General features: G+C 44.4%; 1 protein-coding gene across 1 annotated transcript in view; it reads left to right on the forward strand.

Moving 5' to 3' along the window:
• LOC308685895 (uncharacterized protein) overlaps positions 1-17115 on the forward strand; it is a 52121-nt gene that overhangs the window by 18540 nt on the left and 16466 nt on the right. The window contains exons 3-7 of the mRNA XM_081358012.1: positions 13013-13111; positions 13621-13731; positions 13902-13940; positions 14111-14188; positions 14571-14615. Of these exons, the coding sequence (XP_081214138.1) occupies positions 13013-13111; positions 13621-13731; positions 13902-13940; positions 14111-14188; positions 14571-14615 (372 nt within the window). The remainder of the gene's footprint in view (positions 1-13012; positions 13112-13620; positions 13732-13901; positions 13941-14110; positions 14189-14570; positions 14616-17115) is intronic.

Below are 17115 nucleotides of genomic sequence, written 5' to 3' on the forward strand. Positions count from 1 at the left end.
AAAACTTTCACAGTTTAGTTTGGGCCAGTTAACCCATCCCTGAGTGTTTAAATGAACCATTCTGATTTGTGAAAACTTTCACAGTTCAGTTTGGGTCAGTTAACCCATCCCCGAGTGTTTAAATGAACGATTCTGATTTGTGAAAGGTTTCACAGTTCAGTTTGGGTCAGTTAACCCTTCCCTGAGTGTTTAAAATAACCATTCTGATTTGTGAAAGGTTCCACGGTGCAGTTTGGACCAGTTAACCCTTCCCTGAGTGTTTAAATTAACCATTCTGATTTGTGAAAGGTTCCACAGTGCAGTTTGGCCCAGTTAACCCTTCCCTGAGTGTTTAAATGAACCATTCTGATTTGTGAAAACTTTCACAGTTTAGTTTGGGTCAGTTAACCCTTCCCTGAGTGTTTAAATGGCCCACTCTGATTTGTGAAAGGTACCACAGTCCAGTTTGGGTCAGTTTACCCTTCCCTGAGTGTTTAAATCAACCATTCCGATTTGTGAAAACTTTCACAGTTTAGTTTGGGTCAGTTAACCCATCCCTGAGTGTTTAAATGAACCATTCTGATTTGTGAGAACTTTCACAGTTCAGTTTGGGTCAGTTAACCCTTCCCTGAGTGTTTAAAATAACCATTCTGATTTGTGAAAGGTTCCACAGTGCAGTTTGGACCAGTTAACCCTTCCCTGAGTGTTTAAATGAACCATTCTGATTTGTGAAAACTTTCACAGTTCAGTTTGGGTCAGTTAACCCATCCCCGAGTGTTTAAATGAACCATTCTGATTTGTGAAAGGTTCCACAGGTCAGTTTGGGTCAGTTTACCCTTCCCTGAGTGTTTAAAATAACCACTCTGATTTGTGAAAGGTTCCACAGGTCAGATTGGGTCAGTTAACCCTTCCCTGAGTGTTTAAATTAGCCATTCTTATCTGTGAAAGGTTCCACAGGTCAGTTTGGGTCAGTTAACCCTTTCCTGAGTGTATAAATGTCCCATTCTAATTTGTGAAAGGTTCCACAGGTCAGTTTTGGTCAGTTTACCCTTCCCTGACTGTTTAAAATAACCATTCTGGTTTGTGAAAGGTTCCACAGTTCAGTTTGGGTCAGTTAACCCATCCCCAAGTGTTTAAATGAACCATTCTGATTTGTGAAAGGTTTCACAGTTCAGTTTGGGTCAGTTAACCCTTCCCTGAGTGTTTAAAATAACCATTCTGATTTGTGAAAGGTTCCACAGGTCAGTTTGGGTCAGTTAACCCATCCCCAAGTGTTTAAATGAACCATTCTGATTTGTGAAAGGTTTCACAGTTCAGTTTGGGTCAGTTAACCCTTCCCTGAGTGTTTAAAATAACCATTCTGATTTGTGAAAGGTTCCACAGGTCAGTTTGGGTCAGTTAACCCTTCCCTGGGTGTTTAAATGAACCATTCTGATTTGTGAAAACTTTCACAGTTCAGTTTGGGTCAGTTAACCCATCCCCGAGTGTTTAAATGAACGATTCTGATTTGTGAAAGGTTTCACAGTTCAGTTTGGGTCAGTTTACCCTTCCCTGAGTGTTTAAAATAACCATTCTGGTTTGTCAAAGGTTCCACAGTTCAGTTTGGGTCAGTTAACCCATCCCCAAAGTGTTTAAATTAACCATTCTGATTTGTGAAAGGTTTCACAGTTCAGTTTGGGTCAGTTAACCCTTCCCTGAGTGTTTAAATGAACCATTCTGATTTGTGAGAACTTTCACAGTTCAGTTTGGGTCAGTTTACCCTTCCCTGAGTGTTTAAAATAACCATTCTGATTTGTGAAAGGTTCCACAGTGGAGTTTGGACCAGTTAACCCTTCCCTGAGTGTTTAAATTAACCAATCTGATTTGTGAAAACTTTCACAGTTCAGTTTGGGTCAGTTAACCCTTCCCTGAGTGTTTAGATGTCCCATTCTGATTTGTCAAAGGTTCCACAGGTCAGTTTGGGTCAGTTAAACCTTCCCTGAGTGTTTAGATGTCCCATTCTGATTTGTGAAAGGTTCCACAGGTCAGTTTGGGACAGTTAACGCTTCCCTGAGTGTTTAGATGTCCCATTCTGATTTGTGAAAGGTTCCCCAGTGCAGTTTGGCCCAGTTAACCCTTCCCTGAGTGTTTAAAATAACCATTCTGATTTGTGAAAGGTTCCACAGTGCAGTTTGGACCAGTTAACCCTTCCCTGAGTGTTTAAATTAACCATTCTGATTTGTGAAAGGTTCCACAGTGCAGTTTGGCCCAGTTAACCCTTCCCTGAGTGTTTAAATTAACCATTCTGATTTGTGAAAACTTTCACAGTTTAGTTTGGGTCAGTTAACCCTTCCCTGAGTGTTTAGATGTCCCATTCTGATTTGTGAAAGGTTCCACAGGTCAGTTTGGGCCAGTTAACCCTTCCCTGAGTGTTTAAATGGGCCACTCTGATTTGTGAAAGGTTTCACAGTTCAGTTTGGGTCAGTTAACCCTTCCCTGAGTGTTTAAAAGGCCCACTCTGATTTGTGAAAGGTTCCACAGTGCAGTTTGGGTCAGTTTACCCTTCCCTGAGTGTTTAAAATAACCATTCTGGTTTGTGAAAGGTTCCACAGGTCAGTTTGGGTCAGTTAACTCTTCCCTGAGTGTTTAAATGAACCATTCTGATTTGTGAAAACTTTCACAGTTTAGTTTGGGCCAGTTAACCCATCCCTGAGTGTTTAAATGAACCATTCTGATTTGTGAAAACTTTCACAGTTCAGTTTGGGTCAGTTAACCCATCCCCGAGTGTTTAAATGAACGATTCTGATTTGTGAAAGGTTTCACAGTTCAGTTTGGGTCAGTTAACCCTTCCCTGAGTGTTTAAAATAACCATTCTGATTTGTGAAAGGTTCCACAGTGCAGTTTGGACCAGTTAACCCTTCCCTGAGTGTTTAAATTAACCATTCTGATTTGTGAAAGGTTCCACAGTGCAGTTTGGCCCAGTTAACCCTTTCCTGAGTGTTTAAATGAACCATTCTGATTTGTGAAAACTTTCACAGTTTAGTTTGGGTCAGTTAACCCTTCCCTGAGTGTTTAAATGGCCCACTCTGATTTGTGAAAGGTACCACAGTCCAGTTTGGGTCAGTTTACCCTTCCCTGAGTGTTTAAATCAACCATTCCGATTTTTGAAAACTTTCACAGTTTAGTTTGGGTCAGTTAACCCATCCCTGAGTGTTTAAATGAACCATTCTGATTTGTGAGAACTTTCACAGTTCAGTTTGGGTCAGTTAACCCTTCCCTGAGTGTTTAAAATAACCATTCTGATTTGTGAAAGGTTCCACAGTGCAGTTTGGACCAGTTAACCCTTCCCTGAGTGTTTAAATGAACCATTCTGATTTGTGAAAACTTTCACAGTTCAGTTTGGGTCAGTTAACCCATCCCCGAGTGTTTAAATGAACCATTCTGATTTGTGAAAGGTTCCACAGGTCAGTTTGGGTCAGTTTACCCTTCCCTGAGTGTTTAAAATAACCACTCTGATTTGTGAAAGGTTCCACAGGTCAGATTGGGTCAGTTAACCCTTCCCTGAGTGTTTAAATTAGCCATTCTGATCTGTGAAAGGTTCCACAGGTCAGTTTGGGTCAGTTAACCCTTTCCTGAGTGTATAAATGTCCCATTCTAATTTGTGAAAGGTTCCACAGGTCAGTTTTGGTCAGTTTACCCTTCCCTGACTGTTTAAAATAACCATTCTGGTTTGTGAAAGGTTCCACAGTTCAGTTTGGGTCAGTTAACCCATCCCCAAGTGTTTAAATGAACCATTCTGATTTGTGAAAGGTTTCACAGTTCAGTTTGGGTCAGTTAACCCTTCCCTGAGTGTTTAAAATAACCATTCTGATTTGTGAAAGGTTCCACAGGTCAGTTTGGGTCAGTTAACCCATCCCCAAGTGTTTAAATGAACCATTCTGATTTGTGAAAGGTTTCACAGTTCAGTTTGGGTCAGTTAACCCTTCCCTGAGTGTTTAAAATAACCATTCTGATTTGTGAAAGGTTCCACAGGTCAGTTTGGGTCAGTTAACCCTTCCCTGGGTGTTTAAATGAACCATTCTGATTTGTGAAAACTTTCACAGTTCAGTTTGGGTCAGTTAACCCATCCCCGAGTGTTTAAATGAACGATTCTGATTTGTGAAAGGTTTCACAGGTCAGTTTGGGTCAGTTAGCCCTTCCCTGAATGTTTAAAATAACCATTCTGATTTGTGAAAGGTTCCACAGGTCAGTTTGGGTCAGTTAACCCTTCCCTGGGTGTTTAAAATAACCATTCTGATTTGTGAAAGGTTCCACAGGTCAGTTTGGGTCAGTTAACCCTTCCCTGGGTGTTTAAAATAACCATTCTGATTTGTGAAAGGTTCCACAGGTCAGTTTGGGTCAGTTAAACCTTCCCTGAGTGTTTAGATGTCCCATTCTGATTTGTGAAAGGTTCCACAGGTCAGTTTGGGTCAGTTAACCCTTCCCCGGGTGTTTAAAATAACCATTCTGATTTGTGAAAGGTTCCCCAGTGCAGTTTGGACCAGTTAACCCTTCCCTGAGTGTTTAAATGAACCATTCTGATTTGTGAAAACTTTCACAGTTCAGTTTGGGTCAGTTAACCAATCCCCGAGTGTTTAAATGAACCATTCTGATTTGTGAAAGGTTCCACAGGTCAGTTTGGGCCAGTTAACCCTTCCCCTGAGTATTTAGATGTCCCATTCTGATTTATGAAAGGTTCCCCAGTTCAGTTTGGGCCAGTTAACCCTTCCATGAGTGTTTAAAATAACCATTCTGATTTGTGAAAGGTTTCACAGGTCAGTTTGGGTCAGTTAAACCTTCCCTGAGTGTTTAAATGGCCCACTCTGATTTGTGAAAGGTTCCACAGTTCAGTTTGGGACATCTAAACACTCAGGGAAGGGTTAACTGACCCAAACTAAACTGTGGAAACTTTCACAAATCAGAATGGTTATTTTAAACACTCAGGGAAGGGTTAACTGACCCAAACTGAACTGTGGAATCTTTCACAAATCAGAATGGGACATCTAAACACTCAGGGAAGGGTTAACTGACCCAAACTAAACTGAAAGTTTTCACAAATCAGAATGGTTATTTGAAACACTCAGTGAAGGGTAAACTGACTCAAACTGACCTGTGGAACCTTTCACAAATCAGAATGGTTCATTTAAACTCTCGGGGATTGGTTAACTGACCCAAACTGAACTGTGAAAGTTTTCACAAATCAGAATGGTTAATTTAAACACTCAGGGAAGGGTTAACTGGTCCAAACTGCACTGTGGAACCTTTCACAAATCTGTCACGTTAACTAAAGAAAACTAAGAGAGGACTCAAGTGCAAAGGAAAATAATATTTATTGGAAAAAGAAACACTTAAACACAAAACAAAACCCACGAGGGGGAAAACATTACTGAATACCAAAACAACAACTTCAAAAGTGAACATACCAAAACGGGTCACGGGGAAACGGGAGACGTGTACAAGACAACGAACCAGCACAAGACTACAAACACAAGGAGGCTAAATAGGGGAACAAACAAAGGAGGGTAACGAACACAACAGGTGGGGCAAATTAACCAATAACTGGATAACAAGATGGGAGGGGCTAAACGACAGACATGAGCACATGGCTCAAAACAATAAAACACCTATGTGCATAACAAGACAGGACAGGCATGTGACATAACCCCCTCCTTAAGGAGCGGCTACCAGACGCTCCACTAGGACAGGAGGGACGGACCAGGGCGGGACGGGAGGGACGGACCAGGGCGGGACGGGAGGGACGGACCAGGGCGGGACGGGAGGGACGGACCAGGGCGGGACGGGAGGGACGGACCAGGGCGGGACGGGAGGGACGGACCAGGGCGGGACGGGAGGGACGGACCAGGACGGGAGGGACGGACCAGGGCGGGACGGGAGGGACGGACCAGGGCGGGACGGGAGGGAGGGACCAGGGCGGCCAGGGAGGAACAGACCGTCCATCGGGCGGCCAGGGCGGAGACTTTCCCTCGGGCGGCCAGGGCGGAGACTTTCCCTCGGGCGGCCAGGGCGGAGACTTTCCCTCGGGCGGCCAGGGCGGAGACTTTCCCTCGGGCGGCCAGGGCGGAGACTTTCCCTCGGGCGGCCAGGGCGGAGACTTTCCCTCGGGCGGCCAGGGCGGAGACTTTCCCTCGGGCGGCCAGGGCGGAGACGACCCCTCGGGCGGCCAGGGCGGAGACGACCCCTCGGGCGGCCAGGGCGGAGACGACCCCTCGGGCGGCCAGGGTTCAGGAACTGGAACCACCGGCTTGGGCACTGGAACAGACACCACCGGCTCAGGCACTGGAACTGGCACTAGAACTGGCACCACCAGCTCGGGCACTGGAACCACCGGATCGGGCACTGGAACTGGCACCACCGGCTCGGGCACTGGAACTGACACCAACGGCTCGGGCACTGGAACTGGCACTGGAACTGGCACCACCGGCTCGGGCACTGGAACTGGCACCACCGGCTCGGGCACTGGAACTGGCACGGGCACTGGAACTGGCACGGGCACTGGAACTGGCACCACCGGCTCGGGCACTGGAACTGGCACCACCGGCTCGGGCACTGGAACCACCGGCTCGGGCACTGGAACTGGCACGGGCACTGGAACTGGCACCACCGGCTCGGGCACTGGAACTGGCACCACCGGCTCGGGCACTGGAACCACCGGCTCGGGCACTGGAACTGGCACCACCGGCTCGGGCACTGGAACTGGCACCAACGGCTCGGGCACTGGCACCACCGGCTCGGGCACTGGAACTGGCACCACCGGCTCGGGCACTGGAACTGGCACCACCGGCTCGGGCACTGGAACTGGCACCACCGGCTCGGGCACTGGAACTGGCACCACCGGCTCGGGCACTGGAACTGGCACCACCGGCTCAGGTTCAGGAACAGACACAGACACTGGCTCCGGCTCAGGAACTGGAACAGACACAGACACAGACACAGACACAGACACAGACACAGACACAGACACAGACACAGACACAGGCTCCGGCTCAGGAACAGACACTGGCCCCGGCTCAGGAACAGACACTGGCCCCGGCTCAGGAACAGACACTGGCCCCGGCTCAGGAACAGACACTGGCCCCGGCTCAGGAACAGACACTGGCCCCGGCTCAGGAACAGACACTGGCCCCGGCTCAGGAACAGACACTGGCCCCGGCTCAGGAACAGACACTGGCCCCGGCTCAGGAACAGACACTGGCCCCGGCTCAGGAACAGACACTGGCCCCGGCTCAGGAACAGACACTGGCTCCGGCTCAGGAACAGGAACAGGAACAGACATCACCGGCTCAGGAACAGACACTGGCTCTGGCTCCGGCTCAGGAACAGACATCACCGGCTCAGGAACAGACACCACCGGCTCAGGAACAGACACCACCGGCTCAGGAACAGACACCACCGGCTCAGGAACAGACACCACCGGCTCAGGAACAGACACCACCGGCTCAAGTGTGTGCGTAGCCCACACACACCACATGGCTGTGGCCATAATGGCCAGTGTCGCGGTCACTGAGGGCTCAGGCTCAGGAACAGACACCACCGGCTCAGACACAGGCTCGACGGCGGCCATCTTGTCAGGGGACACAGGCTCAGCAGGCGTGACGTGAACAGGCTCGGCGGCGGCCATCTTGTCCGAAGACACAGGCTCGGCAGGCGTGACGTGAACAGGCTCGGCGGCGGCCATCTTGTCCGAAGACACAGGCTCGGCAGATGTGACTTGAACAGGCTCGGCGGCAGCGACGACCATCTTGTCCGAAGACACAGGCTCGGCAGACGTGACGTGAACAGTCCCTGGCTGGGCAGACGTGACGTGAACAGTCCCTGGCTGGGCAGACGTGACGTGAACAGTCTCTGGCTGGGCAGACGTGACGTGAACAGTCTCTGGCTGGGCAGACGTGACGTGAACAGTCTCTGGCTGGGCAGTTGTGACGTGAACAGTCTCTGGCTGGGCAGACGTGACGTGAACAGTCTCTGGCTGGGCGTGAACAGTCTCTGGCTGGACGTGAACAGTCTCTGGCTGGACGTGAACAGTCTCTGGCTGGACGTGAACAGTCTCTGGCTGGACGTGAACAGTCTCTGGCTGGACGTGAACAGTCTCTGGCTGGACGTGAACAGTCTCTGGCTGGACGTGAACAGTCTCTGGCTGGGCAGACGTGACGTGAACCGTTACGGAGGGAGCCTTTCTCCTCCTCCTGTGTTTAGGAGCCACCGGACTCTGGACCACCTGTACTGGGACCACTGGGACCACCGGCGCTGGGACCACCGGCACTGGGACCACCGGCACTGGGACCACCGGCACTGGGACCACCGGCGCTGGGACCACCGGCACTGGGACCACCGGCGCTGGGACCACCGGCACTGGGACCACCGGCACTGGGACCACCGGCACTGGGACCACCGGAGCAGTCACAGAGGGGTTCCTCCTTCTCCTCCTCCGTCTGGGATGGCGAGGAGCAGGCTCCAGATCGGCCAGGAACCATGATGAAGAGGGCTCTGGGTCAATCATCAGCGGCTCAGAGTCGATGAAAGACTGAGGCGAAGAGTGGTAACAGATGTCGTCTCTAGACCCTCCTCTTCTGTGGCCACCACGGGTACCAGAAAATCTGGCCAGACGGGTTCCCTCAAAAGATGGTTCCCTCTTGATGGACTGAGATTCGAGGGATTTGGCCATCTTGATCTCCTCCGTCTGCTGGGCCCATAGCGCAAAACACTGGAAGATGTTCAGACAAGGCTCCAACTTTCCAGTTTGAGAAATCCCACTGCTAGACATAGTGTATCCCCTTTTGCTGAGTCCTCAAAATGGCTGGTTCGTTCTGTCACGTTAACTAAAGAAAACTAAGAGAGGACTCAAGTGCAAAGGAAAATAATATTTATTGGAAAAAGAAACACTTAAACACAAAACAAAACCCACGAGGGGGAAAACATTACTGAATACCAAAACAACAACTTCAAAAGTGAACATACCAAAACGGGTCACGGGGAAACGGGAGACGTGTACAAGACAACGAACCAGCACAAGACTACAAACACAAGGAGGCTAAATAGGGGAACAAACAAAGGAGGGTAACGAACACAACAGGTGGGGCAAATTAACCAATAACTGGATAACAAGATGGGAGGGGCTAAACGACAGACATGAGCACATGGCTCAAAACAATAAAACACCCATGTGCATAACAAGACAGGACAGGCATGTGACAAAATCAGAATGGTTATTTGAAACACTCAGTGAAGGGTTAACTGACCCAAACTGACCTGTGGAACCTTTCACAAATCAGAATGGTTCATTTAAACATTTGGGGATTGGTTAACTGACCCAAACTGAACTGTGAAAGTTTTCACAAATCAGAATGGTTAATTTAAACACTCAGGGAAGAGTTAACTGACCCAAACTGACCTGTGAAACCTTTCACAAACCAGAATGGTTATTTTAAACACTCAGGGAAGGGTAAACTGACCCAAACTGCACTGTGGAACCTTTCACAAATCAGAATGGTTATTTTAAACACTCAGGGAAGGGTTAACTGACCCAAACTGACCAGTGAAACCTTTCACAAATCAGAATGGTTATTTTAAACACTCAGGGAAGGGTTAACTGACCCAAACTGATCAGTGAAACCTTTCACAAATCAGAATGGTTCATTTAAACACTCAGGGATGGGTTAACTGACCCAAACTGAACTGTGAAAGTTTTCGCAAATCGGAATGGTTAATTTAAACACTCAGGGAAGGGTAAACTGACACAAACTGACCTGTGGAACCTTTCACAAATCAGAATGGTTATTTTAAACACTCAGGGAAGGGTTAACTGACCCAAAGTGAACTGTGAAACCTTTCACAAATCAGAGTGGGCCATTTAAACACTCAGGGAAGGGTTAACTGACCCAAACTGACCAGTGAAACCTTTCACAAATCAGAATGGTTCATTTAAACACTCAGGGATGGGTTAACTGACCCAAACTGAACTGTGAAAGTTTTCGCAAATCGGAATGGTTAATTTAAACACTCAGGGAAGGGTAAACTGACACAAACTGACCTGAGGAACCTTTCACAAATCAGAATGGTTATTTTAAACACCCAGGGAAGGGTTAACTGACCCAAACTGACCTGTGGAACCTTTCACAAATCAGAATGGTTATTTTAAACATTCAGGGAAGGGTTAACTGACCCAAACTGACCTGTGAAACCTTTCACTAATCAGAATGGTTCATTTAAACACTCGGGGATGGGTTAACTGACCCAAACTGAACTGTGAAAGTTTTCACAAATCAGAATGGTTCATTTAAACACTCAGGGATGGGTTAACTGACCCAAACTAAACTGTGAAAGTTTTCACAAATCAGAATGGTTAATTTAAACACCCAGGGAAGGGTTAACTGACCCAAACTGACCTGTGGAACCTTTCACAAATCAGAATGGTTATTTTAAACACTCAGGGAAGGGTTAACTGACCCAAACTGAACTGTGAAACCTTTCACAAATCAGAATGGTTCATTTAAACACTTTGGGGATGGGTTAACTGACCCAAACTGAACTGTGGAACCTTTCACAAACCAGACTGGTTATTTTAAACACTCAGGGAAGGGTAAACTGACCAAAACTGACCTGTGAAACCTTTCACAAATTAGAATGGCTAATTTAAACACTCAGGGAAGGGTTAACTGACCCAATCTGACCTGTGGTACCTTTCACAAATCAGAGTGGTTATTTTAAACACTCAGGGAAGGGTTAACTGACCCAAACTGACCAGTGAAACCTTTCACAAATCAGAATGGTCCATTTAAACACTCAGGGAAGGGTTAACTGACCCAAACTGACCTGTGGAACCTTTCACAGATCAGAATGGCTAATTTAAACACTCAGGGAAGGGTTAACTGACCCAATCTGACCTGTGGAACCTTTCACAAATCAGAGTGGTTATTTTAAACACTCAGGGAAGGGTAAACTGACCCAAACTGACCTGTGGAACCTTTCACAAATCAGAATGGTTAATTTAAACACTCAGGGAAGGGTTAACTGACCCAAACTGAACTGTGAAAGTTCTCGCAAATCAGAATGGTTCGTTTAAACACTCAGGGAAGGGTTAACTGGGCCAAACTGCACTGTGGAACCTTTCACAAATCAGAATGGTTATTTTAAACACTCAGGGAAGGGTTAACTGACCAAAACTGAACTGTGGAATCTTTCACAAATCAGAATGGTTATTTTAAACACTCAGGGAAGGGTTAACTGACCCAAACTGACCCGTGGAACCTTTCACAAATCAGAATGGTTATTTTAAACACCCAGGGAAGGGTTAACTGACCCTAACTGCACTGTGGAACCTTTCACAAATCAGAATGGTTATTTTAAACACCCAGGGAAGGGTTAACTGACCCAAACTGACCTGTGGAACCTTTCACAAATCAGAATGGTTATTTTAAACACTCAGGGAAGGGTTAACTGACCCAAACTGCACTGTAAAAGTTTTCACAAATCAAGCTCAATATAAAACAAGTGTTTTTGTAATCCAGCGGTCTGTGTGTTTATTATAAATTGATGTTAAACGTGAAAGAACGGCTATTTTTCAACTTCCTGTCTAGTGGACATACCAAACCGCTTATGGACATGAGCTTTGCTGTGAAAAAATTCACAAATCAAGCAGGTCAAGATGAAGCTGGGTTCAGTCTTCTAAGTGACCAACTTTTGGAGCTATACGCAATTTAAAAATAAAAGTCAGTATAAAAAAAAATAGACCGGAGGACCGCATCACACAAATTCACAAATCATGAATAACGAAATGAGATATTATTTGCATGTCTACGACACCGCACGGCGGTACCATAGCCAAAAGAATAAAGAATATCAAACCGCAAAACTTTCTTTACTCCGGTGCGCTACCGAAGAGTAATCAGTTGTTTGTTTCATGGGCTGATTCTCATAAGGGGAAACCTATTTCGCGTCAGCGCCTGTCCCACTGGGTAGTGGAAGCTATTATATTAGGTTATAATAGCAGTGGTCTCTGTCCTCCGGAAGGGCTGAGGGCTCATTCTACCAGAGGTCTGTCTACCTCATGGGCACTGTTTAAGGGCGTTTCAGTTCAGGACATATGTGCTGCAGCAAGCTGGGCTTCGCCTCACACATTTGTTCGATTTTATAGAATGGATGTCACTGAGCCATCTCTGGCTCATTCCGTCTTAAGTGTATAAAAAAAAAAAAAAAAAAAAAAACCTCTTCGGGGATTGTTATGTTACATACATCACAGTTGGTTGACAGGCCTGCTTCAGACAGCATATCTGCAATACGGGAGTTGTCTATATCCCATAGTGAGATACCGAGCGAATGTTTGAAAGAGAACTTTAGGTTACTCACGTAACCCCGGTTCTCTGATAACATGAGTGAGGTATCTCACCACACGTCCCTCCTTGCAGTGCACGGAGAAGAGATATGCAGAGAATGAAGTAGGGACCACTACAGTGGTTTATATGTGGGTAGGGGACTCCCGCATCACTGTCGTGATTGGTCTGTCAACTGACAGACGTGGTGTAATTGGTACTTCCAGATCTGTCACGCCCAGAGGCGTTTCCCATAGTTAGATACCTCACTCATGTTATCAGAGAACCGGGGTTACGTGAGTAACCTAAAGTTCTCCTTTAATGCAAATAGTCAGTTATATGGGAGAAAATCAATGTCAATATATTGGATCCATGCATTCGGTCTTAAAATAAAGGCAGTCGAATAGCCTTTCCAGATGTGACAGGTTTCCCCGTCCTCGTCATCAGAGAAGAGAAGAGATGTCGCTGCAAGACAGACAGAGGGAAAGATTACAAGACACATACATTTTAAAACAATAAATATTATATGTGCACAGAGAAATCATTTACAATAAATAATGCAATATTCCATTAAAAAAACAAAAATTGTCCATTTTGATTTTATGGTGAATTTAAGATATACTGAGAATGGATGTTGTTGGATTGTGGCAAGTAAGAATGAATATTGATTTTATTGATATTAATATTAGGGGGTTCAGCAGACCGTTACTCCTGTATCCAGTACCGTTACTCCTGTAGGCAGTGATGATCATCCAATGACGGATTTGAGTGAGGATACTAATGATCCGGTGAGTACCAGTCACTGCAGCACAGTAGCAATGTTTAGAGAAAAAAAATGTTGAAATTAGTTCATAGTAGAAAATAGAAGTTATTTTAAATTATTATTATTTTTTTTAAACTATATATTTAAAGTTCATTGTAATTTCACAAAAAGAGGTACTCAGGGTATCAGGGTACTACGGCCCTGTAGTCATTGAACAACCCATCATCAGTGGACAAGTCCTTTCCAAAATGGGACATGATCCCTGTAGTTCAAACAGTAGCAGTCATGGGTTTGATCCCCAGAGAATGCAAGAACTGAAGAGTGTCTGTAATGTATAAATCTAAAGGTCATTATTAAAACTTTGAAACAAACAAAATAATCGCTAAAACTTGTTGATTCCAATGTATCACTTGAGCAATGTGAATTTTACTAAAAATAGGATTTAAAAAAAATAAATGGCGTTTTATTTTTAAAATTTATTATTTAAATAATTTTTAAATGGTGTTTAAGATGTTTTTTCCCCTGAAATATTAGGACATATATACAGCCACTGGAGATCAAGGATTTAGACCAACTCAAAATGACATGAAGCATCAAAACATCCCAACGGATCCAACAAACAGTTCAGACTCACAGCGAAATGGGGTACTGACTAAAGAACAGAAACTGACCTGGAGATAATGAGTCCCATTAAATAGCAAAATACATTCATGACATGGTTGTTAGTGGTTGTTAGTTTGTAGCTGTCAATAAGAACAAAATACAGTATTGATTATATTGATATGGAAACAGAACATTTGTTCTTGATTCAGCAGGTTCATCTGATGCAAAACAGTCATTTTCTTAATGGTCAGGTGAGTACCAACTGAAATAAACAGTTTATCACCTCTAACACATATTTTAGTAACATGTATGAGAAAGAAATTGTATTAAATAAATGAAGTAAATGTATGAAGTCGTTCTTTAAAAAAACATCACTTATAGTTGTAATCCCACAAACTGAGTAATATTCTCACTCTCTCAGGGTATCAGTGGCCTTGTCGTCACTGAACAACCCGGATCTAGTGCACAACACTTTCCCATGATGAGACATGATCATCAGGTAGATACTGCTGTGCATTTGCTCATTTAGGACATTGAAATGCATCACAAAGACAGCTAGAAATGGGTTGGACTTGATTATGTTTCCATTCCTTTTGTTTTCTATTATTTATGACTCCAATAATTTTCAGTACCTGTCTGTCCTACAACAGATTACTAAATCATATATAAAATGCACTGTATTTTATTTAATATTAGGGGTAATTATTTTACCCCTCATCTTTAGATGTTTGGGCTTAATTTGAGGTCTTGAATGGTATAGGACTTCTGTTTGGACAGAGTGTCTTTCCTTGTTTGTTTGCCACTGAAAGCTGCCGTGACTGAAACTATACCATCAGACTTCATTTACTGACATATTTATTTTACCTGTAATAATTCATCAGACTCCACCTTCATCAAGCACTGATGGTCAGTTTTCTAATGTTCAGGTCAGTAACAGAAACATTCTCAACTGAAATACAGTTTAACACCTCTAACGCATATTTCAGTAAAATGTAGAGTTTATAGTTTATTGTAATTCTACATGCTTATTTTTTGTAAAATTGGTTGGTGGAAAAATATGCATTATTTGTTTTGAAGTGCAAAACACACAGCAACTTTTAGACATGCTTCTAGAATACCAAAATCTACTGAAATTGGTTATATTAATTTTGTTCATATTGTTTTTAATTAGTATTGTATACCTTGAATACAGGTCTAAATTTAATCATGTGGGGAAAAAAATCATATCTGTACTTCATAAAGAACCAACATTGTTGCATAGGCATTTCACAAGCTCTTGACATGTTTGAGCCATTATCTCTTTCCTATCTCTCTCCACACACACTTAAAGGTCCCATTGCATGAAAATTTCACTTTATGAGGTTTTTTAACCTTAATATGAGTTCCCCTAGCCTGTCCCCCAGTGGCTAGACGTTTTGTTGGGTGTAAACCAAGCCCTGGGTATTTTTGAGAAAATGAAAGCTCAGACGGGCGAATCTAGAATCTTCCCCTTATGTCGTCATAAGGGGAAAGGTCACCTCCCCTTTCTCTTCTTTGCCCGCCAATGAGAAAATGAGCTACGCGAGCGCGATATTGGTTTTTCCTCGAGAAACATCATGGCTTGCAAACGAGCGAAGCATGGCAGTCGCTCAGTGTTTGGATGTACAAATGAACATAAAAGTATTTTTTTAGTTCCTTCATCCGAGCCTCTGAAGAACCAGTGGGTTATGTGAGTTTCTGATGTGCAATTGTTCAAGTTCAGACAGATAATCTTTCTCTCAAAGTCGTTCAATACTGTTTATGCATCAGTAAATCAAGCCAGTGACTGAACGATCAACTTCACGTCGTTTCTCTTAGTAGGATGAAAATAATCTTACTTTAACTGTTATTAATATACAGAAAGCGATCAAAGAACAATCCCTTTCCAATCGCCCAAGCTGTCAATCACACAGCGCGAGTTTATCTGGACACTTGCCAAAACTCGTTATGAAATCAATGACGCTGTTAAGCTGCACAATGAAGCTCTTACTGTATGTACATCATGTTTGCATTGGTGAAAGCATTAGTGAGAGTAGCAGAAACTGTGTTGCAATGATAAGATCTTCATTCACGCGATCAACAGGCTGTCATCTGCTCAATGCTCATCATCACTGCAACATTTTATGTGATGGGAATAGATCTAAATACTTAAAAACTTCTCACAATTTGTTAATCTCGATAGAGCATAATAGTAAAAACGTATAATAGCTGTAATAGTATAAGTATTCGAGAGAGTTCCACATGTAATGCTAGATATTTCATATGCAAGCATGTCAGCCAATCACAGCAGTGGGCGTTTACACTGAAGTCTCACAGCAGCCAATCACAGCAGTGGGGGTTTACACTGAAGTCTCACAGCAGCCAATCACAGCAGTGGGCGTTTACACTGAAGTCTCACAGCAGCCAATCACAGCAGTGGGCGTTTACACTGAAGTCTCACAGCAGCCAATCACAGCAGTGGGCGTTTACACTGAAGTCTCACAGCAGCCAATCACAGCAGTGGGCGTTTACACTGAAGTCTCACAGCAGCCAATCACAGCAGTGGGCGTTTACACTGAAGTCTCACAGCAGCCAATCACAGCAGTGGGCGTTTACACTGAAGTCTCACAGCAGCCAATCACAACAGTGGGCGTTTACACTGAAGTCTCACACAGACACGCCCCTTCAAACAGAGCGTTCAAATCAGAGGCTAAAATCAGGCTAGGAAAAATGCCTTTTATTTCTAAATTATAACAACTTTTGATCTAAAAAACATACTAACATTATGAGGGCACCCTAGGAAACATACTAAAATAATAAAATAATCCATACAATGGGACCTTTAAATATATCAATATTGATAAGTATTGATACTGAAAAAATGGTTCCAATACTAATTTTCCACAGTATTTGATACCGTCTGCGTGTTCTCGTTCCCTCTTCTATCTGACGTGTCTGTAGCGAGTGTGTTTAATCTGTTTTTTTCAACACACGGGCAATACATCGAACATAGGAGCGACTACAGTTGGAAAGAGGCAAGCTTTGTTTCCGAATGCCCTGTAAAGATATGTCAGTTTTATAAACTTTTGTAAACCCAGCCAGTATAATCACAAGGAAAGCATCCAAAAAAGCAATAAACAAATATAACACCTGCAAAGCATCCAATGTGTAACCAATATGTACGCACTAAATCCAGCATAAGGCTCAATCAGAGCCCGTCTACGGAGAGCCTGGCCACTCCCTATTAAGTCCTATTGTACCGAATTTTGGTTGTATTTCCACTAGAGTTCCACTGGGGGCGATCGCCCATGAGTGCAAAATGAATGGGAGTCTATGGGGCTAGACGGCTAAATTTGTCTCTTTCACCCGATTGCCGTAGAGAAATCTCAGATTTGATTGTAGGTTTTGCAACTTGAACTTTTTTGTAGT

This window comes from Scardinius erythrophthalmus, assembly GCF_964197995.2.
Source record: "Scardinius erythrophthalmus genome assembly, chromosome: 25".
NCBI lineage: Eukaryota > Metazoa > Chordata > Actinopteri > Cypriniformes > Leuciscidae > Scardinius > Scardinius erythrophthalmus.